The sequence below is a fragment of the Piliocolobus tephrosceles genome, chromosome 9 (genome assembly GCF_002776525.5).
Source record: "Piliocolobus tephrosceles isolate RC106 chromosome 9, ASM277652v3, whole genome shotgun sequence".
NCBI lineage: Eukaryota > Metazoa > Chordata > Mammalia > Primates > Cercopithecidae > Piliocolobus > Piliocolobus tephrosceles.
The window spans coordinates 62,180,278-62,205,650 of NC_045442.1; the positions used below are offsets into that span (position 1 = coordinate 62,180,278).

General features: G+C 33.7%; 1 protein-coding gene across 2 annotated transcripts in view; it reads right to left on the bottom strand.

Moving 5' to 3' along the window:
• Positions 1-25,373, bottom strand: part of CTNNA3 (catenin alpha 3) — a 1,813,915-nt gene that overhangs the window by 147,602 nt on the left and 1,640,940 nt on the right. For both annotated transcript variants that reach the window (XM_023205116.1, XM_023205115.1), the window contains exon 15: positions 4,699-4,880. In XM_023205116.1, the coding sequence (XP_023060884.1) occupies positions 4,699-4,880 (182 nt within the window). The remainder of the gene's footprint in view (positions 1-4,698; positions 4,881-25,373) is intronic.

Consider the following 25,373-nt stretch of genomic DNA (forward strand, 5'->3'; position numbering starts at 1 on the left):
ACCCTTGATGCTCCATCAAGCTGGTCCATGAAAATATTTCTGGTTGCCCTTTTAAAGGCATGGTTATAAGCTTTTCCAAGAGTCTTAAGTCCCAGCTCTCCTGACTATGTGTCTCTTCTAAATACTATAAGGGCATTAAAATTAAAATCTTAGTCTCAACATTTATGATCTATATATGAGCTAATAAACAAGCAAAAAGAGTGACTTTCAAGACTTTCACAAAGTAAGCTTATGCTTACTTTCCTGTTTTTTGTTGAAATTTTTCGTTGGTTTGTTTATTCCTGGTTCTTTCTGAATTAAAGTAGTACTTAAAAAATCTAACTTAGCTACTACATATTAAATATATACTAAGCAAATATACACATGCTGTTATAAATTCTGGGTATAAAAAAAGACAAATTTCATAGTTTCATACAACTTAATACTCTGTTATGGATACAGAGGCAGGAAATATGTGAACAAATGAATTCTTTAAACCAAGAAGTGATAACTGCTAAAAGGAAAGTAATATAGAGTGATAATGAAACTGATATACAGACTAGTTGGAGGAAGTCTTTACCCTGGGTGGCCAAAAAGGCTAATCTGATTCTCAGCTCATTCATTCAAACTGTGACCAGAAGGACGAGCCATGTAAACTTATATTGGTTTAAATGTTTTTTTCTTTTTTTTGTTGTTTTTTTCTTTATCTCATTTTTGGCTATAGCTTTTTATTCCCCTTTTACAATTTCATTCTGTCCCTCCCCATTTCCTCTTTCTCTTCAGCCTAAAATATATTCAAACATCCAGAAATCTCAAAAATCTTGTCATGATCATTTGTCCCTTTTAAGTTACTACCTTCAGTCTGTTTTTTGATCTGCTATTCTCTAGTCTATCTTTTTAAAGAAGGTTTTTTTTTCCATTCACCATTTCATAAAGCAAAAGTCAACAACAAATTGACTAAATCTACTAATTGCCAAACTAGTGTCTTTTTAATCATTATCTTCAGGTAAGACCATTGATTACTCACTGAAATTCTCTGTCCAGCATCCTCCTTTGTATGTTACTTTTCTTATTAACACTTGAATGCTCTTTCTTTATCAGATTCTATTTTCTCTGCCCACTTCTTCAAAGCTTCTGTTCCTCATGGCTTTGCCCTTCATTGTTTTCCCTTCTAGTTCTAAATTCTGTCTATAAATACATCCCCATGAATTATTTATACTACTTTATGGTGAGAAAGGTTAAGAGTCTTCTCATTGCCACCTACCAAGTTGATATTATTATTATTATTATTATTTTTGAGACAAGAGTTTCACTCTTATTGTCCAGGTTGGAGTGCAATGGCACAATCTCAGCTCACCGTAACCTCTGCCTCCTGGGTTCAAGTGATTCTCCTGCCTCAGCCTCCCGAGTTGCTGGGATTACAGGCAAACACCACCACACATGGCTAATTTTATATTTTTAGTAGAGATGGGGTTTCTCCATGTTGGTCAGGCTGGTCTTGAACTCCTGACTTCAGGTGACCTGCCCACCTTGGTCTCCCAAAGTGCTGGGATTACAGGTGTAAGCCACCACACCTGGTCACCAAGTTGATATTATAATATAGCTATTATAGTTCGGGTTTCATGCCGTATGTTGTTTTTCATATAAATGTATTGATACCTTAAATCAGCAACAAATTATAGAAGAATAAAAATAGTAACTAAATTATTCACAATCCAACTACTAAAACATAATCATTATTTAAAACCATGAAGGTATAGTTTTGTCTCCTGTATACAGGTGTATACATGTCTATGTTATATATGTTTGTATTATATATGCATGTGATTATATGTGTGGAGAAAGAGAGAGAAACAGAGACAGAGAGAAAGAGAGAGGCAGAGACAAATACAAACAGATTTCTCAGAATTTTTGCCTGCAGAAATTGAATCATGGGCCAAAACTGAATTATTCTCTATATGAAGAGGAATAAGAAAACATTTAGAAGCTATGGGCTAGAGTTGGAAAAATGTCAACAGTTAATTGGGAAAAATAGAAATAGACATTTTAAGAGGTATTTTTATGAAATTCCATGTATAATACACAATAAATTTAATTTTCTCACTTTCCAATGAAATCTTCACTGCACATAATCTTTCGAAAGTGGATTTCTTTCAAAAGAATACAAAGTAGAATTGAATTCTATTGTAAAGAGTAAGTTTGGTATAAAACAAAACAAAGAAAAAATATGCATAGGAGAATATCCATACATCCATATACATAATAGATTCTAAAATTTAGACTATTTTTATACTCTTTAAAAAACTTGACTTTATTTTCTATAGACTCTTTTTTCATATGGCAGGCAACCATTTTTTTAAACATCCCAATTTTTCTATTATTTTAAATAATTCTATAGTTAAACTGTTGGGGCTCAGAAAAAAATACACCCCCAAATGAAGGACTTAGTAGCAGCTTCAGAAGCAAAAGTTTTTCTCTGATTTTTTCTGTTCTCCTGTTGCTCAGTTCCATTTTCCCCTGAGGCTAGTCATAAATACTAGACTCTTTCTTCTCCAAGGCAGGTCACAGAAGCCAGAACCCCTTCTCCCCAAAACTACTGATAACACATAAAAATGTTATTCTAAAACGATCTCCATCTCTCTCTATAACACCAGTCATAAAATAATTTTCCTACCTACCTTGTTTGACTGTAGGTCATAAGACCTCTATTCCAGCGAGGGTCTTGCCCCATATCCACAAGGTAAAAATACATGTTCAGAGAAGCCAAGAAAAATCTAGACTGACAGGACTTGCTGGGTACCCCACTCAGTCTATTAACATCACATCACACCTTATTTGTCCCATTATATTTCTACATGACTGACCATACTTTGTTGAACTTAAGCATAAAAATAAACAATTTATCCTGTGTCTTTGGGTCTTCATTCTGAAGGCTACCTTGTATACATGATAAATAAATTTATGTTTTTTCACCTATTAATCTGCCTTTTGTGAGTTGATTTCTCAGCAGACTTTCAGAGGCCAATGGTTTCCTTTATTCAGAAAAGTTTGGCCAGGTGCGGTGGCTCACGCCTGAAATCCCAGCACTTTGGGAGGCCGAGGTGGGCGGACCATGAGGTCAGGAGTTCAAGACCAGCCAGGCCAATATGGTGAAACTGTCTCTACTAAAAATACAAAAATTAGCTAGGTGTGGTGGTGTGCGCCTGTAGTCCCTGCTACTCGGGAGGCTGAGGCAGAAGACTCACTTGAACCCGAAAGGCAGAGGTTGAGGTGAGCCGAGATCACGCCACTACACTCCGGTCTGGGCGACATAGCAAGACTCCATCACAGATTAAAATAAAAAGTTTATCACTTTATATTATTTCCTTTGGATAGGTTCCCCGAAGTATAGTACAGGTATGGATACAGATGATGCAAATATGAAAAATTTATAAGGATTTTTAGTTTATGCATATTCCCAAATTACTGTAAGTCTTATGCCATTTAGATTTTCACCACCATACTCTGTACCAAGCCTATTTTAAATGTTTTGGCAAATTTGATAGATTTAAAATATGTCTTAATTTAACTATTTTATTTTAAATATTTTTGAAATATTTATCTGCCATAACTTTTATGAGGAGAAACTGGTTAATAATATAATCATATTCTTTGTCCATTCTTCCACTACAATATTAATTTTTTTATGTCTGCAAGTATTCTTTATATATAAATGGAATCACATTTTTGTTTATCTAGTTATCCATTTACATTTCAATACTGCTTAGGACATTCTATCGATGCACATTTTTTGAAGCTCAATTTAACAATCCTTTCTTTATAAATTATTTTGTATGTAATTTTCATAAACTCTTTCTCAATTTTAATATCACTGAGAGATTTATGTACATTTTCTCCATTAATTATGATTTTAAAATTAACAGTTATTCTATTGCTCCCCCTGAAAGTTGTTTTGGGGTATAAATGAATGTACCAATGGTACATGGTACCATATAAATGAATACTACATGGTAATACAAATGAAAAATTTTCCAAGTGTACTAGGTCTGTTTCAGTGTATCCTTCTATTCTGTGGCTTGTATAACTACACCATGATTGAATTATTTTAGTTGTTATAGTTTGTGTACATTAGTAACTAGTAGGGCAGCCACTACATATTTTATTGCTTTTTGACTAGCTCTATAAAATGACATTTTAAAACAATAACAAACATTTTTATTACTTCTGGAATGTGCCCACAATGCACATTTTTTCATGGCTATCATTAAGTGATTGTAATTTCAAATATATCTAGTTCTGATCTCAGAAGCAAAACATACCACTATCCTGATTATGCTATAAATCACTGTAACTAAAATTATATGGTTATGAAACTCAACCATTCAGATAGCTCCAATACCAGCTAATCACTTGGTTTACCAAATTCTTTGTCGAAGTCAATGCTAATATGATACACAGAGCAAATGCCTGGGGAAGCGGAAGGTGAGGGAGTATAAGTGGTGCTTAAACCAATTCCACAGAAGTTTATGAGGAACTTTGCCATATTTATTTATTGATCCAAACCTCTAGAATTGTACACCTACAACTTTCTAATACTATATTTGCTTTTCCTCTACCACTTGATTTTTGGCACTTGACACTCAGAGAACCTTGAGATTTCACTAATATGACTAATATTTTTATCCATTGAGTATGACACAATGTTTTCCACATAATTACCTGGTGAAGTCTGTCATTTCCATCATGATCATACACATGTTCTTGGCCAGAACAATGATGTCGTTGCTTGTATCATCCCATATCTCAATCTCAGCATCCAGCTTACTCTTTACTTTCTTGAAATCAGCAACTTGCTCAGCAATCTTTTCTTTTTCTGCCTCAGGCAGTTGAGTCATCTTAGCCTAAAACATGTGATAATTAGAATTAAAATCATTCCACTATGTCAAAAGCATTTTAGGAATAAGTAGATATTATAGGATATTCATAAAACTTGTTCATTTAAAATCAGACGCACAATATAATTAAAGTTATTCAATTAAAACTTTCCAGGCTTAATATTTCATATAAAAATCTATTAAATTATAATAATTTGCTCTAGAATTATAATGTTACATTTAGAATAACACTGTAGAACTTAGTGTCCAACATACTTAAATCCATTGTATAAAATAAATGTGGGACTTTGCAAATTTCCAATACATTTCAAATTTTAAATTAACACCAACTTAGTGTAATATACCACCTTTGCTAGAGAAGTGCATATAAAAAGGTGGATGTATAACATAATTTAACTTGAAATGAGACTATGTCTACCTACGTGTATATGTATAATTACAGGATGAATTAGTCATGCCTCAATTTTAACATAATAAAGAAACAAATGATACTTTTGATTTGAATTTTCTATAAATACCTTAGCATAATGCTTGATACATATTGAATGTTCCATAAATGGTAGCTATTTCTTATTCAATAAAATTATCAAAATATTTTCATATGTCCAATACATTTTTTTTATTTTGTTTGTATTTTTTCTATGAAGAATCAAATTAAGCTATACAAGACAAAGTTTTTAACTGACACAGTGCTATTTCTTAGCCTCTGAAAGTAGTTTGTAGTTTCTTTTCTCAGGAAATGTGTCCTATGTGAGGTTGTAAGAGAGGAGCAACTTTTACTACTGCTGGCATATGGCAAAGCACGTAAATGAAGACACAGCTCACTACTTCTGAAATGAAAAGTAATATGCAAGCACGTTAAGTAAATTATAAGCCACCAACCCATTAAACTAGTTCAAAAACAGAAATGGGTTTTCTCCATCTTGACTACCGGTCATTATCATTCTCTCCATTCTTATAAAAAGTGTTTAAATGTTCAAATTACAATAGCTCCAGATAGGTTCAACTGGGGCTTCTCTTTACATGCTGTATCTCAGAGGTCATAAATCTGTGATGCTAGATCTAACAAACAGTGCTGAATATACACTGGTATATTATGGAAAATTATTTACTGTTCTCATAATAAAGTTAAACCTATTCAAGAGCTGAACTGGTTAAGTGTACTCCAAGTTCTGTTTCTTGGAATGACACTGATTTCCAATATGACCTTGAAGAAGTTACTTAACCCTCCTGTCTAAGTTTCCCTAGCCACAAAATGATAGTAATTGCAACTGTTATCCACCTGCCATGCAGGGAACAGAGTCAATTATTGGATGAGATTGAGAATGACCCTGTTGTGGACAGGGAGCTCATTGGTTGCAGTTCATCTCCTTAATAACATCTCAACTCGAATGGTGAATTACAACAACAGACATTTACCTCTGACAAGATAAGGTCCAAAAGTCGGGCAATAGTTTGCAAAATTAAAAGTTTTAGAGAACTCTGATCCTTTTTCTCAGGGGGAACAACAGCAGCAACAAAACAGTAAGTTACTGACACCTTTGCAGAGGTTTTAAGTGCTTCTATGATTTACTATGTGTCATAGATCGATTTCAACCACCCTGAAAATTCCAAAAGAAGACTTAAGAGAATACTTGATGTTTAGAAAGTCTAGGTAAAAAATTCTTTACTGAATTATTTTGTGCAGATTACACAAAGAAACTGAGGTACAAAGCTTAAGAAAAATTAGGTAAGTAGAATATCTCTGATGTATATTGTCTGGTGGCTATATGTTTAGGCTTCTGCTTAGATCTATAGAGCAGAACTCTGATGCAAATAACTGTCAAAGGCTTTTTGATTCACTGCCATCTGAATAAGATTATATTGTGTATCTGCTGATCTTGGAATGTGTTACCAATCACAAGAAAAACAGCTAACACATATATGACAGACACTCTTCTAGAAACCATGAACACATTTAAACTTCAATCTTCAGAGCAGCCCTATGAGGAATTATTATTATCCCAATATTGTAAGTGAGGAAATTGGGTCTCTCTGAAACATTAAGTGATTGATCAAGATTATAATGTCAGTCAATGGTAGAATCAGGATGTAGATCAGAAAATAATAGCTCTTGAGTTTTTGTTCTATCACTAAGCCAACAACCATGAATAATATTGCCCACAATATGCCAATATACACACATTCTCCATGATGATATTTCTCTATCACTTTCTACCTTTGAATGCAATTGTTCTCCAAAGAATAGTCATATTAGAACCTAAGTTTCAAAATCTTTAAACTCTATACCATGATCTTTACCTGACAGGCTGTTTTGGACATCAAGTGATATGTAAGAATACACTTTTAAAGTAAAGTGATGTTAACTGTCAACCACTACATACACAAATAGATTCAGTTTTTTACTATCTGCAGTGAATCTCAGGACTCTATTTATAATATTATCCAATATTTTTCAAGGAAAAGCTGTGTTATCCCAATAGACTATTAGGCATTTTTAAGCATAGATTTCATTTACTATTTTAATTCTAAAAGAGACGTCAGCAGAATTTTTCTGTAAAGGACAAGATAGTGATATATGCTTTGCAACTCACACCATATCACTCTGTTACTCAACTGGCAGAGTTGTTACTCTGTTATATTGCAAGAGCAGTCATGAATATTATGTAAACAAATCAGTGTGGCCCTGTTCCAATAACACCTTAGTATAGACATTGAAATTTGAATTTTACATAATTTTCACATGCCACAAATATTATTCTGATCATATCTGATTACATCTATTCCGAATTTTTTCAACCACTTAAAAATGTAAAGCCCATTCTTAGCTCATGTACAAAAGCAGGCAGCAGGCCAAATTTGACCTGTTGACTACAATTTGCCAACACTTGCTATAAAACTTTCCAGTGACCAGGGAACACAGATTTTTATTGTTTTGCTCTGTCTTCGTTATCCTTACTTTGTTTATAACTCATGAAAGTACTGACCAAGTGATCCTTGAGACGCTTTCTTGTTTTTGTTTTTTGTTTTGTTTTGTTTCGAGGTAGAGTCTTGCTCTTTCACCCAGGCTGGAGTGCAGTGGCGCGATCTCAGCTCACTGCAACCTCCACCTCCCAGGTTCAAGCAATTCTCCCGCCTCAGTCTCCCTAGTAGCTGGGACTACAAGCGCCCACTACCGTGCCCAGCTAATTTTTGTATTTTTAGTAGAGATGGGGTTTCACCATGTTGGACAGACTGGTCTCAAACTCCTGACCTCATGATCCACTCTCTTGGTTTTTCCTTCCCTTACATCGAACTGCCCCTTCTCAGAGTCCTCCATCTCCCTTTATCTGCCAAATGTGCATCTCCCCAAGAATCTGTGCCAACCCTTTTAACTTTCTTCATTATCTTCTCCCTTAGTGCACTCATCTACTTTCTTTCTTTTCTTGTTTACATTGGGAAATAAAATTGTAAGTACTTACTATGTACCACATTATGTTCTGAAGTGTATACACATTGTGGAATACACAATGGAATACCATTTAGCCATAAAAAAGAATGAAATTCTGTCATTTGTGACATCATGGAATCTGGAGGAAATCATGTTAAGTGAAATAACCAGACACTGAATGATGAATACCACATGACCTCACTCATATGCAAAATCTAAAAACGATGTCACAAAAGGAGAGAATAGAGTAGGGGTTACCAGGGGCTGGGGTAGTGGGGTAGAAAGGTTGAGAGGATGTTGGTCAGAGGATAAAAAAATTTCATTTAGACAGGAGGAATAAGTTCAAGAGATCTATTATATAACATGGTGACTATAGTGAATAATAAATTTATTCTTGAAAAATGCTGAGTGAATGTAAAGTGTTCTTACCACAAAATAAGATAACTGTGTGAGGTAATGCGTGTGTTAATTAGCCAGATATACTCCTTCTACAGTGTACATATATGTCAGCTACTTTCATGACGTCAACCATCACTGCTATGAAGATTACTTTCAAACAACCTCTTCAGTCGTGTTCTCCTTTCCAATACTGATCAGTACATTCACTGCTGTTAGGAATACTTGATCATAGAATGATGAAAAACATACTCAGGCAAACCATTTATCCTCTTGATTTTCATGTTTCTCAGTGATACTTCCTGCCTTCCAGTCTTGAAATTTTATATTTTAGAAAATTATTTCCTTTTCTTTACCCTATTCTGTTAGTTGTTCATTTTATCCTCTATCACATCCATTTCCCTCTATGTATTAGTATTACCATTCCTGCTGTCTTCTGGTCCTAATATACTCCTTTGTTTTAAATCTTCTTGTTTTGCTACTGCTTGATTCAATCTTTCTGAATATGATGAAATTGTGCAGTCCCTCATCTAACTTCCTTATCTTTACATCACCTTATCAAATAAAGGGTATCAATTCCTCAAACACCACCATTACATTTGTTTGATTAAAATGGAAAATTCATATAAAATGCCTAAATCATAAATGTACAGTTGGAACAACTTTCACAAACAGAGCAGATCCATGTACCTACACCCAAATCAAGAAACAAAAAGATTACAGGCACCCCGAAGCCTCCTTCTATCTTCTGCTAGTCACTATCTAAAAGGATAGTCACTAACTTGATTTCTAAAACTGTAGATTTGCCCATGTTTCAATATTACAAAATTGGAATCATAGCATATGAATTCTTGTGTCTGGCTTTTTGTATTCAGCACTTAAATGATTGAAATGTATCTATTCTGTTGCATGTAGTTATATTTTGTTTATTCTCATTGCTCTATACAGATATTATTACACTCCACAAATATATATATATATATATATTTCTATACATTTATTCATGTTTTTCTATAAACAATATTTTGAAAACTATTCCATTTTTGGCTATGATCAATAATGAGTATTCTTGGACTTTTCTTTAGGTGCACATATGTGTGTATTTCTCTGGAGACTATATCTAGGAGTAGAATTACTACATCACAGGGATCATCATAACCTTTGTTCCTATCAGCTTTTCAATCTCATCCCATCTTACTTCCTTCAACACACTGTACCCTCAAGCTAAGCTAAACTATTTGTTGCTGCAGGTAAATATCTGGAGATATTGCCCATTAATTATTTTTGCTCATCTTCCATTCCCCCAATTTGTTGGTCCAAATTTAATCATATTTTCAGGTCAGACTCATATAGTACATGCCCCTTTCTCCATCCTTCAGGTGTGTGTAATTATTCTCTCAAAATTTTTAGAACATGTTATCAGTTCTTCCCCCTAGACGTTCATATTGTTCTCTTTGTAGTCTAATCTTGTGAACACAACTATCCGATCTCACTTGCTAGAGATGTTGTTGAAAACAATATCATCTTTCAGAATAACAATTATGACATTACACATAATTTTTTATTTGTACTTTTTAGATTTTTTTTGTCTCCTTCCCCTAGAAGAATAAGTTCTCTTAAAGTAGGAACATATTGCATGATAAATGTTTGTTTGTGATTGTTAACAGAAATACTCAAGAGCTAAAAAAAAACACAGACTTTTGAGCTCAAAATTTTATATCACTGATCTTGTATTTTCATTGTTATCCACATTTACACAAATGCCAAGCTTTTACCTCTACACAGATCTTAGATTCACTTCTCTTATGCATTTTGCCTAGTACTTTTCAAACTCTTGTCCTTATTATTCCTCCAAGACTATATTAGTAGCACAATTGATCATTTTCATCTTCATATCTCCTTATTAATTGTTCTATGCTCATTACTACTACATAAAATATTGATAAGCTTACATTATTTATCTGCTTAAAAAATTTAAATGACTATAATTACCCCTTAAAAGAGACAAAAGGAAAAGAAAGGAAAAAAGTGGCATAATAGGGAAAATGCATAAATTGTTGTCATGCAGACCACCATTCAAATTTCACTTTTGCCAAGTATTAGCTATCCAGCAATTAACAATGCTAAACTCCAGTTTCATATATTAAATGATAATACATTTGTAGAGGTTGCGTGAGAATTAGTTATGTCTATAAACAATTGTACCTGGAATATATTAGGGACTCAGTAAATGGTGCATATATAAATAATGTATATAAATGTATCATCTTGGCCTCCAAGACTTTCCACAATATTGAAAAGCATAACTAAAATATTCATGTAGTCTACCTCACAGAGCCTACGCAAGAACTAAATGAAATATTTTGAGTAATTGCTTTCCATAAGCAATAAATGCCATAGAAATATAGCACCATTATAATTATCTTATTCTCAGAAGCCCCAGAATCCAAGTCACTTATTTTGCAGATAAGAAAATGGTCCCAGAAAGGGGAAATGACTTAAAAGAACTATCCAGCTGGTTAGTGACAGATTTGATGTTTCAGTCCATGTGTCTTCATTAGTAGCTTTCCCTTTCCACATTTTTTTTTTTTTTTTTTTTTTTTTTTTTTTTTTGCTTTCCTTAACTATAACTTTTTTCACGGAAATTAAATTCTTAGGTAAATCATATAACTTTGTTAATTTCTCTATCCATGAAACTGGATGAAACATAGAAATATTATTTTGTTAATAAATAATCCACAATTATGAATTTTTTAATTTTATAAATATTAGGAAATTTCTAATTAATTCACATCACTTATATGAATGGGTAGCTAGAACTCAACAATAAAAATAAAATCTTTGATAAACTTTTAAAATATACACATGGTATATATACACATTAGAGAAATAGTTCTCAAATGATAACTCATGTTCTTACCTTCAGAGTATCTCAAATTTAATAGTGACATGTACGTGTTTTCTTAAAATAAGCCTAGAGGCATTTGGGAAATAGATGTATTTTTAATACATCAAAAATATAAATAGCATAGAGCACTTTGATGGAATTTTAGAAAATATAAAGTGCTTTTGGCAAAAATTCAACTTAATTAAAATTTTGACAACAAATTTATTTAAGCAAGATTTATGCATTGATATCTTAAGCATACGAAATTGTGATCTCAAATATATTCCTGAGAATTCATTAAAAGCAATTTTCTGTAATATTTTAAAGTTAACATTCAGGAATTGGAGTTGGACTTTAAGAAGTGGTATACATTTCTACATTTTTATATATAGACCTCTAAATCAGACTTAAAATATATATTAGTTTTAATTAGCTCAGTTTCCTCATCCATCAAAAAAAAAAAAAAACACTCTTAGCACCCAGTGGGTTACATTCACAGTTATAAAACTGTCTCATTTTATTACAAAACTTTATAGGCTTCAGGGACTGGGTCGAAACAGAGTAAATTATCGTATATTTGATTATCTATGTCTTAAATATAATAATGATAGTGATTGACATTTGTTCACACTTCTAGTATGCTAGTCCCTCTATTGAGCACTTTTGAAAAAGTTATCCGATTTCAATAATAATATGATGAGATAGCTGTTAATATCCATTTGTCACAATCACGGAAATGAGTTCCATAGGGAATATTTGCAGGTCTCCTATAAATGAAGATCCTCTCCAATGTTTTCTTTCTTTTACATAAGAAATAGTTATATTTTATCTGTGAATCCAGTTTCTGTCCTTGTTCTAGAAATAAATAAAGGTTGTAAAGGGCATTTTGGAGATGGATGAAGAAATCTGTACATAAACTGGGTATTAAGAAAAATTAAGAAGTGATTGTTAATTTTCTTCAGTGTCGTGATCATATTGTGGTTATATAAGAGAATGTTCATTATTTTGGGATGTTCCTGCTGAAATATTTAGGTATAAAATGCTATGATGTTTCAAATTACTTTGAAGTAGCTTAAGAAAAACCAAAATATGGCTCTGGAACTATAGTTAAACTGTTATTTCTAGGCAATGCGAATATGAGTGTGCATTGTACTAGTGATTAAACATTTCTGTGCATTTAATTTTTCACAATAAAAAATTAAACACAAATAACATTTTAGACAATTTTTTGTAGAGGCATGAGAGATCTTACAGGTTATATAATATCTTATTCCAAAATATCATTCCATCTATAACATTTGTGACCAATGATGCTTTCACCACTTTTTGGACTTTCCTGAAAGTCCAATGCTGGATTCTCTGGGACTGATAAATAAAGCAGTCCATGCACATTTTACCAATAAAAATTAAAACATAATAAATGAGACCCATGACCTCCAGAAGTAATCTTCACATAGATAAATTTCATACAGGATCTTGGCATGTATCATAATGACTGAAATTTACACTTAAGTGTGGCTGTAGCATAAACCTTTCTCTGAAAAGAAAAGTGGTTTCAAAGGTGGTGATCTGTATGGGACCCCTAAAACAAGTTGCTGATGTGAGCTGTTATCAACAAACCTGACGTGAATATCCTTATCTTTTTGACAGATGTGATCCTAGCATGGCCACATATTTCTTGCAATATGTATTTTATCCAGGTGAAGATCAAGCCTTTACAATCTTTCATCTAAAATTATATATATATAATTATACATTGAAATGTTGGGAAATTTGTTTAGCAAGAGTCAATCTTTAAAAGCCTGGTTGATTTGTTTAGGGGCATCAACAATAAAGAGTTTCTATTCCCAACAAAGTGAGGACCAGCCCCAGGACCTCAATGATCTCATCAGGTGAGGAGACTCTACTTGAACTGTCAACCGTTTTTCCACTTGATACCTTACTTTTGTCTTCCAACAACAGGCATGTACTTCCTTTGGAGGCACTGAATTCTATTTTTAGACAGAGTTAGCTCCTAGAAAATCTTTATCTTTTCTCTCTATGTCTACATGATAACCTGAATTCAGACCTCTAGAACCTAAAGGAGTATATGTAATCTACTTTCCACAAGATGACCTTGCAGTTATGTGAAAAATAATCATCAGATGCTATTAACAGTCATCTTCCCATTCTCTCATTAATTCCTTCACATATTCCTTTTCTGTAGAACTCCTCAATTCCAGACACTTCTAGAACTTCTTATCCAGAACATCAGAATCAAGGTTTCCTTTGGGTGTATCTCAGTGTATCATTGTCTCTTTCATAAAATGACTTCCAGATGGAACTGCAAATTCTAGATGAATTCTGACCAGTCAAGAAAACAATAATGGTCTTTGTTCAGGACACTATGTTTGCACTCTACAAAGACCAAAATTGTAATACAAATTTTGTAATAGTCATACTTAACACTCAACTGAAATGCCCATTACAAAAATAAACTATAACTAAGCCATATGAAAACTGTCCTGCATTTTTATTTTTAAATATAAATATTGCAAAGATTTACACTAAATTTAATGTATTTAATTGTATTGTGTTTTCTTTGGTTCCTTGTTCCAGAAGGCTGATATACAGTTTTGCTGCCAAAACTGACAATATAGAAATTCTCAAACAGTTCAATAAATAAATATTATACAGGTTGTGAGGAAATCAAACAACACTCTCTAAAAGCCTATCTATTTCATTCACGAGAATGCCTTTAAGATGTTATTCAGTGCCCAGTAACTTATACTTTGCTCACAATTTAAGTAAGTTTGGTTACCTGAATTCCATGCCCCAGTTTACAGTAAATTGGAAGTAGACAGAAGGTGAGCTAATCTGACCACAAGGATGGAAAAGAAAAATCTATCAAAAAAGAGACAGACCAGTCAGTCAGATAATGAGGCTCTTCAAATTATAAATAAGCTTTCCTGCTTATATCAGGATACCTTCATCCTATTATTGTATTATAGCATAGTACAATTATATTTGGTCATAATACTGACAATGAGTCATTCACGACATCATCACCCAGCATTTATTGATGCCTACTGTAGAGTTGGATGGCACCTTTTCTGCTGTCAAACAGTTTAAAAGATCCCTGTGCAGAAAAAGACATATTTAGAACATTTTGGTGGGTAAGGTAAATAGATGCATGGAATACAATTTGAAAACCAATTCTAGTGACTTTTTAAAAAGTTAAATCTTACTATATGAATTTTATAATGACAAATTATATGAATAGTATAACAACAAAAGTAGGATTTGAGAAAGAATTACATACCTCCTAGTTTTATGTGTATTTTCTTTTAATCATATTTTTGCAATGAATATAATTTTATTACTATATATGTATTAAATGTGTAATTGAATATAATTACCAGTGTCCCTCCAAATTGTTTGTGGAAATTTGAAATTTTCATTCTATCTTTCTAACAACAATTTTCTTGATAAAATAGCAATTTGAGGAATATTATATAGAATTCCAAACATGGCATTTGCTTGTCCAAAAATTATGCTTACCTGTGTCCATATTATTATGATTTAATATAGTACCAAGACTAATGATCCCTATAAGTATGCTATTTATAGCTCCTTCCATTGAAAACCAGATGCAACACCTGTAGTCACACACTCATGGCAAAGAAAATATAAAATCTATTCTCATTATATTATTATCAATTCAATATTGATTATGTAATGCACAAAGAAAAATAAGCAGTTATGTTTCACATAATATATAATCTATTGTCCATTTATTAGGTTTTTAAAAAGGTAAAATAAAATAGTTTATATCAATTTGAGTAACATACTACTATTATTTCTTTCTGACTCCACTACTGGGTAATCATTTGTGTTTCATATCACTTGAAGTCAGGAGTTTAGTTTATGACCTAAGACCCAAAGTTAGCACAAGTTTCCATATTCTGAAATTTAAATAAAACAGTCAAGCTTCTTCTCATACATTCTTTGAGAGTTTCAAGTTTACTCAAGAACTTCATAAATTTCTGAGGACTTTTATTCCCATAGGCCACCTTTCTTCTCTGCATTTCTGATCTTGATCTACTGCGTTCATTTGAGAGTGATCTTGAATAACCATTCCCTTGTTACTCCATTGTAGTTACCCAACATTGTAACATTCTTCAAAATCACTTATATATGTCATTTGTGTATATGTAAAGGTTTGTGAAAATGTTTAGGGATAACATGAGAATTTTACAAAGTAAAATGACTTAACATTGCAAAATCTCTGATTTTTACTTAAAGATGTAGAATGTGGGTAAAAAAGGCATTGCTTCCACATTTACATCAACAATCAAAGCCAAAACTCTACAAGTCCATGACTTTTCTTAAAGCCAATCATAGTTGTCAAATAATAATTTCACTGACTGAGTTAAACAGCCAAGGAGAATTTTATTCAATACTGCTGGAATGGAGGGAGAGATGGAACTCAACTCTGCTGAAACAAAGGGAAGAGAGTTTTAACCACTGGGGTGAGCTAGTAGAAGAGTACTGGAGGACATTAGTAGAGATGGTCAATATCATTAGACCATCTGTGTTTGGTAAATGGTACTTACTGAATAGGCTTCTACCCTCCCATAGAGAGTAGGAAATAGAGGTTTTACCTTTCTTGATAACTACATTTCAAAGAGATAGTTCACAGATGCTTAAGAAAGATATTCTCTTGTTGTTAAACTGGAAAGAAACTGGGACAAGATTTACATCACAAAGGGGCAGAGAAAGAATTTACAATGGGAAGTTCTCTAAAATAGATGCTTTAAGAAAAGGGAAGTCAAGGGCCTGTACTCAGAAAGAATCCTGTCAAGACAAGGAGAAATTTGAGGCTTTCTTGGTCAGAAGTCAGAAGTCAACTAAAGAACCTGAGATCTAGGGCAGTAAGTGTCTTCTGAAAGAGAGATGATGTAAGTGTTTGCTTGCCTTGGGTAGATGCTACCTGACATTGGCAAGTAGAATTCAGCTAGAAGAGTTGACAAATTAGTTGAGTATGAATCATCCTATGGTGGCAAAAAGTAAGTAATTCCTAAAACAAGAAGGATCTGTTAAAAAGAAACAGGATATCCAGGCATGGTGGCTCATGGCTGTAATTCCAGTACTTTCAGGGGCTAAGGCAGGAGGACTCCTTGAAGCCGGGAGTTCAAGACCCGACTGGTCAACATAGCAAGACCCCATCTATAATAATCATCACAAAATAGGAAAAATGTAAATTTTTTTAAAAAGAAAACAACTTTCGATACCAAAAAAACAAAAAAACTTTCAAACTTTCAATACCAAAGGTTGAACAATTCAGTCAATGAAATAAAGTTAAACTCCATAGACTATAATAAATATCCATGAGTTCATAGTGATATAAATAAATAATTGAATGAATAACTAAATGTGGGAGAAGGGACAGCTCTTCCTTACAACTCCAATTAATAAATATAGAAGAAGTGAGGAAAGTGGAAAATCATGGGTTAGGCAAACACCACAGTAATTATTCTTTGGCAAGATGGAGATTAAAATTCACAGGTGAACATTTGAGAAGGAATAAAATTGAATAGTCTTAACAAGCACTGCACTTTAGCTGGGTGCAGTGGCTCATGCCTGTAATCCCAGCATTTTGGGAGGCTGCGGCAGGCAGATCACTTGAAGTCAGGACTTCAAGATCAGTCTGTCCAACATGGTCAAACCCCATCTCTACTAAAACTATAAAAAATTAGCTGGGCACGGTGGCAGGTGTCTGTAATCCCAGCTACTCTGGAGGCTGAGGCAGGAGAATCACTTGAACCTGGGAGGCTGAGGTGGCAGTGAGCCAAGATCTTGCTATTGCACTCCAGCCTGGGCAACAGAGCAAAACTCTGGCAAAAAATAAAAATAAAAATAAAAGAAGGCCCTTCACCCAGGATACTTATTAATTCCAAAGAAAAAAATAACGTAGTTTTTTCAGTGGAAAAAGCCATCAACCAACACCAAATGATAAAAACCAACATCACCAAAAATGAGATCTATTAACATCTTGAACCTCCTGATATGATGGACTGAGAAGGACATGTTAGTTTTGTGATATTTCCTCCAAAAATGCATAACCTTAAAATAATGAGGAAAACATAAGATGAATTCAAATTATATGAGATTCTATAAAATACCTCATCTGTATTCTTCAAAAATATCAAGATCATGAAACATAAGGGAAGATTCAGGAAATACTATACTCTAGAGGGGACTAGGAGATGTAACAGCTAAATAAAATGTTGGATCCAGGATTGAATCCTAGAACAGAAAAAGAATATAGGTGGGAAAGTTAATGAAATTTGAATAAAATCTGTGGTTTAATTAGTAGTATAATACCAATGGTCATTTCTTCATTTTGACAAATGAACCCCGGGTATACAAGTTGTTAACATTAGGGGAAACTAGGTGAAAAGCCTACAGGATCTCACTGTACTTTTTTCAGCTTTCTGTAATATAAAATTACTTCAAAATTAAAAATTAAAAACATGAAAAATATGCACCTGAATCCTCATATGTATGTCAGCAAATACAGAATAATTTATTTCGTGGTGGCTATCATTTTCAGTCATTGGCATCCCACCTTCTTAGGTGGGCCCCTATCTGTCCTTTTCTCATCTTTCCTGTGTGCTCTCCCGCAGCAAAATATTGCATACTTTCTTTTTCTTTTCTTTTCTTTTTCTTTTTCTTTTTTTTTTTTTTTTGAGACAGCGTCTCACTCTGTTGCCCTGGCTAGAGTGCAGTGGCGTGATCTCGGCTCACTGAAACCTCCTCCTTCCAGGTTCAAGCGATTCTCCTGCCTCAGCCTCCTGAGTAGCTGGGACTACAGGCATGCACTGGCTAATTTTTCTTGTAGTTATAGTAGAGATGGGGTTTCACCACATTGGCCAGGCTGATCTCGAATTCCTGACCTCGTGATCCACCTACCTCGGCCTCCCAAAGTGCTGGGATTACAGGCGTGAGCCACCGTGCCCAGCCAATACTGCATGTTTTCTAAGCACACTTTTTAAGTATTGTCATATATATATATCTCCATTCATCAGAGTCTCATCTCCCAACACGGTGCAGCATATTTTCCTGAAGAAAAAGAGTCCCTTCCCTAAAGGAAAGTCTAAAACTATTATTTTTTTTCTCTTTACTAGAGATCTTCTTAGTGGGGAGTGAAAAGAAATGAGGGCCTAAGTAAACAAGAAAACATTATCCTGTGATCATAGATACTCACCAAAGCAAATTTAAATGTTAGTAATAGCTTATAAACTGAGATGCTATAAAAACCCATCTAGTTTTGGATAACCACATAGCTTGTCAATTAAAGCTCTACCCAATCTTAATACTAGAATAACATCATTAAATAACATGCAACTTGTAATTTAGGATGTTTAAATGGATCCTGATATCTCAATAAAATATTCTTGCTAAGACAAACTCCACAGGGCTGAGGCAATTGGATCAAGCAGCCTATGCTAATCTTCTCTAGATTCACCTCCCACTTGAGTATTTCTTCCTAATTATCATTGCCACAACCTCCTTGGTTTCACTTGAGGGTCAAAGGACCTCCACACACTTTCTATCTAACATCTTGCTTATGAAAAAATAAAATTTCTCTTAACTATCTATGATCAGCTAGCATAAGCCTGGACTATATATATAAATATTAGAAAAGATATTAAAGGTTTTGAAAGACAGACAGATGCAGAGTAATATGGTCTTGGTAAAGAGCCAACTAAGGTCTGGCTCGTTCTTCTATGCTAGTTATGACCCATCCTATACATTGTGGAAGCCATCATATATCCATGACTGATCAACCAGGTACACAAACAGGATATTGTGTCCCAAATATAAATATAGGTAGCCGAGTCCTACAGAGGCTAGGGTTTTCTTATTATGGCTTTCTGAGCACTCACTTCTCCAAGTGATTTACATTAGAAATGATAGTGAGTTGGCTGGGTACGGTGACTCATGCCTGTAATCCCAGCACTTTGGGAGGCTGAGGCAGGTGGATTACGTGAGGTTGGGAGTTCGAGACCAGCCAAAACAACATGGAGAAACACCGTCTCTACTAAAAATACAAAATTAGCCAGGCATGGTGTATGCCTGTAATCACAGCTACTCAGGATGCTGAAGCAGGAGAATCACTTGAACCCAGGAGGTGGAGGTTGCGGTGAGAAACGATCACAACATTGTACTCCAGCCTGTGCAACAAGAATGAAACTCCGTCTCAAAAAAAAAAAAAAAAGAAAAAAAAGAAAAAAAAAAGAAAAAAAATGAGAGTGAGTTTTCAGAAGAGATCAAATTTTCAAAATGTAGTTCTACAGGCTCTGAAAGTATGACCCATCAGAATGCTACAGAAGAGTACGTAAAGCACCAAAAAATATTTGACTATTCTGTTGCATGCCTTATCAAAACAATTCATGTACTCCATAAATATATACACCTACTATGTGCCCACAAAAGTTAAAAATTAAAAAAAAAGAATTGGTCTTCCATTACAATGATATTCGCTTTGGAACTTCATGCAATCTATAATACCTTGAAATCTACCAGAGATTGAAGATGATTTCTAAAATTCTAAATTACTTACAAAAATGTAGGCAGTACCTAAAATAGATGTTTCCTAACTAAATGTTTTTTTCTAAATTTTTGGAATTAGAAAAAAAATTCTTAGAAAAAAGACTCACCTTGACGAATTGAAAATATTTTATCTGTATACACACTGAATTTTTCTATTTTCTCTAAGCCTCCTTCAGCTAAAGATTCATTTAATAAATCCTCAAGTGAATTATGAATTAAAAATTTAAAAATAAAAGTGTTCGGGACAATTTGTAAAATAGAAGTTCCAATGGCATGTTTCAATGTTATATATCTATTATCTATGTATTTATATATTTATTTTTTTTTAATTTAAGGTGATATGTAACAAACTTGAGATCTTATAGGATAGGAGAACACCAGAAGAAGAATGAAATAATATATTCATTTTGAAACAATATATTTTCATTCAGGATTATTAATAAAATGCTCATGTTAGCGAGAAATGATTCACTAAGGAAAATAAATGAGGAAGAGAAGATGGATAAAGTGATAGGAGAAGGACACACGACACAATTGAGAAGGCACTGAGGTAGAAAGAGAATTGGTATTTGTTGGTATAATTTAACCAGTTTTCATTCAATCACTTGGACCATAGAAATTCTTAAAGTACAGTTCACATGCATCTGTAATAGATTACATCTTTCTGTATAATAAGTTAATGTGCAGGATTTTGAATATTTTCCCTTATTTATAGCATAGTGTTATTGTTTCTAGTTTCTTTTTTGATTTATTTTTCTTTTATAATCAAGAAAAAAATAAATGAAAGACAATATGGGAGAGTGTCACCAGAGAGTCACAATGTTGGCATGTTATTCTGACAGTTCAAGAAATTCTTAAAGAATCTAAGTTTTAAGTGCTAAAAACTGCCAAATCATTTTTTGTATTTATTCTTCTGATTACAGTGCCTACAACATTCATAGTTCTCCAAACAAAATCACGAGGCTTAATTGTTTTGAAATATACTTCTGTATTACATTGTCAGATCTCAATTAAAGGAATCTTCCTTCTATATGGAATGCAAGTAATTCAATCCCTTTTTATACAGTACCATAATAATTATTTTACATGAATATTTATGTTAAAATATGGCACAATGACTGCCTGAGATTCAAAACATATAAAACACCCCTTTGCTACCGCAACAATCAAAACACAGGGTTGACGGTAACACCTATCCTACATCAGCAGCACTAACAATACAATCAGTGTGTGCAAGCTAAATCCATATGGTCAGAACACACACCAACATTAAATAAACAAAACGTAATTCTTCTTGTCTTCTGAATGTGAATTTGGAGAGGGAAACATCTGGATTAGAAAGGCACTTAGCAGTAGACAAGGCTTTTTCAAGTAAAATTCCATTCAGGCACTAGAAATAAGACCCTCTGCTCAAGAGGCAGCAGCTGACACATGAGCCTAACTTAGTACTGAGACAGGATATAGATGAAACTGTGTCTATAGATGAGCACAAAAGGAAATTAAAAGTAAGGCTTCAATTAGTTAAGCTTTCAAAGGTAAAACTCTAGGGTGTTTGGAGGAATCTTTCAGGAAGATATATTCCAGTTTTACTGCAGACTCAACACAAATGGTTCTCAGACAAGTCACATCTATAGTAATTGGAAACATTTTCAAAGTAAAAGACGAGAGACCATGGTTTTTGCCAAAGGTTCTTAAGCATGGGCTTTCATAGGCCTGTGAATTTTTTATTTTTTTAAGTAGCAGAATAAACATACGTTTGCAAATTATTTTATTTTAACAAGTAAGGGCAATAAAACATACACATTTAAAACAAAAAATTTTAAAAGGAAGAAAAAATTTACCACAAAAACTTACCATCCACTATCACTCTTCTTTTATTAAAAACAATATTTTAACCTCAAAATTAGGAAGGTCTCAGAAGAAAAGAACGATCTTTTCCAAGAAAGAATGGCTGTTCCTGTGGTTGGTTTTACCTCTCCCCTACCCCGCAATCACAACCTCATTGTTAACTGGGCAATCTCCTGGAAGATTTTTGTTACTCACGACTGATGTGGGAGGTGTGGCTACTGGTGATAGAGTAGTAAGAAATTATTCAGGCAGTTAGTGAGGGTGAAACAGTTCTTGGTAGAATTTTCTTTTAATAAAAAGCAGCCTACAAATCATTTCTTTTCTGATAGAAAGCAGCCTGAAAAATCAAGCTGCAAGAATAGATAAGCAAGCTGGAAGCTTGTATAGGTAAATGGCAGCAGCTGTACCTGGAAGCTAGGTACATCCAACATGGCGATTCCTTCGTCCCTTTCCTTGTCATCCAACATGGCGATTCCTTCTTCCCTTTCCTTGTCGCCACATGTGCAGGTGTCATGGCACCAGCCAGGTAAAACCTTATGCACATAATAAAAGGTTTGTGGGCTATATAAATAGCACACCTGGCCAAACCAATACCCTGGGCCCCCTGTAAATCAAACACCATCTCCTCAAGCCCCTCTATAAAATCGATCTCATCTCACCCCAAACCTGGAAACACACTTGGTCACCCCCTTTCTCTGCATGAGGAAGCTCTCTCTTCTTTCTTTTGCCTATTAAACTTTCCGCTCTTAAACCCACCCGGTGTGTGTGTGTCGGCGTCTTTGTTCTCTTTATCGTGAGACAACACACTTTGGCTATTTCCTCAGACAAATATGTCGCTTCACTGGCATCTACTGGATGGAGACCAGAGATGCTGCTAAACATCCTACAATGCACAGGGCAGCTACTACAACAAAGAATTGTCTGGTCCATATATAAACCAGTTTTGTTGTCAGTAAAATATAAACATTTTTTACTGACAACAAAAAATGTCAACAGTACAAGGATAGAGAAACCCTTCCCTACACTGACATTTTAGCTAAGAACCAGTGTACATTTTGGCTCAGACTGACCCTCATGTAAGCTAACCAGTTTACGGAGCCAGTGATCTCTGGAGGGCTTGGCTGACTCTTTTGTTTTCAATCATTTTTAACAAAAATCATCAGCAGTAGAACCGCAGTGGTGAAATTCTACTCTATCAATTAGAACTAGCCTGAAAAATTGTCACTAAAATCTATTCTGCAATTCTATCACTTTGACATCAATCCCATTGGCTTACTAGTTTGTATCTGAACTTCAGGGCATCACACTTAGTCTAGAGATAGTGCTACTATTTGGAAATGAAAGAATATTTAACCAGTTTGAGTCAAGAATTAGTCGCCTCTATCAAAAGATAGAAAACATAAATTTCTTCTTACAGTGGGCTTTAATAATGTATGCTTCATGAAATATTCAGTAAGAGTATATATACTTTCTATTAATGTAACATTTTAAAGATTAAGAAAATCAAATGGATTAATAACCACGGCTCACTCTAGATAGTAAAATTATAGATAGCTATTTTTTCTTATGTTTATTTGAAACATTTTGGTCCATAAAATTATGCACAAACTCTCAGTAGTATGGTAGGCTTCTTTTTCCCTCTGTACTTTCATACAGAATACCTTTATTTTTATAAAATATTGCTTCATATACCAAAGATTTTGAAAGCAATATTTTATGACTATTCTTGTAGGCTACATATATATGTGTCATTATTTCTACAAATTGCATTGCAAAATGAGATCATATTATGTATATTGTTTTGTTTCTTACTTTTTAACATTATAAAGTGTATCAGTGTCTGTATAATACAGATTCATCACATTTTAAAACTTTTATTTCATGATATAGATCTGGTATCATTTATTTACATGTTATTTTATATTTATGTAGATATGTATGTAGATAGGTAGGTATTTTGTGTGTGTGTGTGTGTGTCTGTCTGCTTTTGTATACTGAGTGGTGAATATCTTCCTGCAGTTCTTCAAATGTATCCAGGGCAAACATTCTAGAAGACAAAGACAATGCACTTTTATAAAGGTTTTCAATGCTTACTTCCCAATTTCCCTGCAGACAGCTTAACCGAACTGATATCTCCACAAAGTGTTTGAGTATCAATTTTCCATATAAACTTTCTGACAATGGATATTAACAATCTTTTGAATTCTTTTTCAAATGTTACCAGAATATATTTCATTGTTGTTTTCATTTGTATTTGTGTAATCTCTGATGAGATGGGACAACAATTTACATACTTATTATAAATATACATGTATTATTTGTGAATACCTTGTAATGCCCAGTTTTCTGTTGGCCGGGGTGGAAAGTGGGGTGAGGAGTCATTTCTTCTTACTAATTTGTGAAAATCTATTTCTATTAATATATAAACATTTTCATATATAATTTGTGATTATTATCCACTAAAATGGATGTTTGCCTTTATTTTGTGTTTTGTTGGCTTGGATTTACTTTTTTTATTTTGTATTCTTGGCAGTAAAGTTTGCCTGCCTTTTCCTTTGTTTCTGTCTTTGGTATCACAGTTAGAACATCCTTTACCATCCCAAAGTCACAAAAACAAATATTTACTCCTTTTTATCTAGTACATATAGGGCCCTTTGTTGTTGTTGTTGTTGTTGTTGGAACTCGGGAGCTGAAGATTGCGTTAGTCATATTGTTCAGTTCATTGCACACTATCACTCTTGGTAAACAGAGGGTCTTCCTGCCCCAACCCAAATCTCTCTTCTTTCTTTCTTTCTCCCTCCCTCCCTTTGCTCCTTCCTTCCTACCTTCCTTAATCCATCCTTCCTTCCTTCCTTCTTGCCTTCCTTCCTTCCTTCCTTCCTTCCTTCCTTCCTTCCTTCCTTCCACATACTTTTGTTTATTCCTATTCCTTGTGCCTTGTTCTCTATCTGCAAATTAAAATATAAACTGTTTTTTAAAATCTATTCTGGTTTGCCTTTACCTTAGATAACTTACATTTAATTCACTGGACAATATGAATCCCTCATGATTAGCAGTTGCTGTTCTTTATAAACACTATATTTTAATAGAACAGACCATGTGTTAGGCATCTACTTTGTTTTACCACTATACAAGATCCTTTATATGCATTATTTCTAAATATAATATTGCAAGGTAGATATTCTCTGAGTTGAAATATAAGGAATCAGTATCTCAGAGAAATATACATATTACTAAATGTCATACAGTCACAAATAAAAAGGGCCAAGGGTCATCTTAGGGATGGTGACCCCAAGACCTGGGCACTCTTGGTGCATCTTACAAAAATAATAGCAAACAG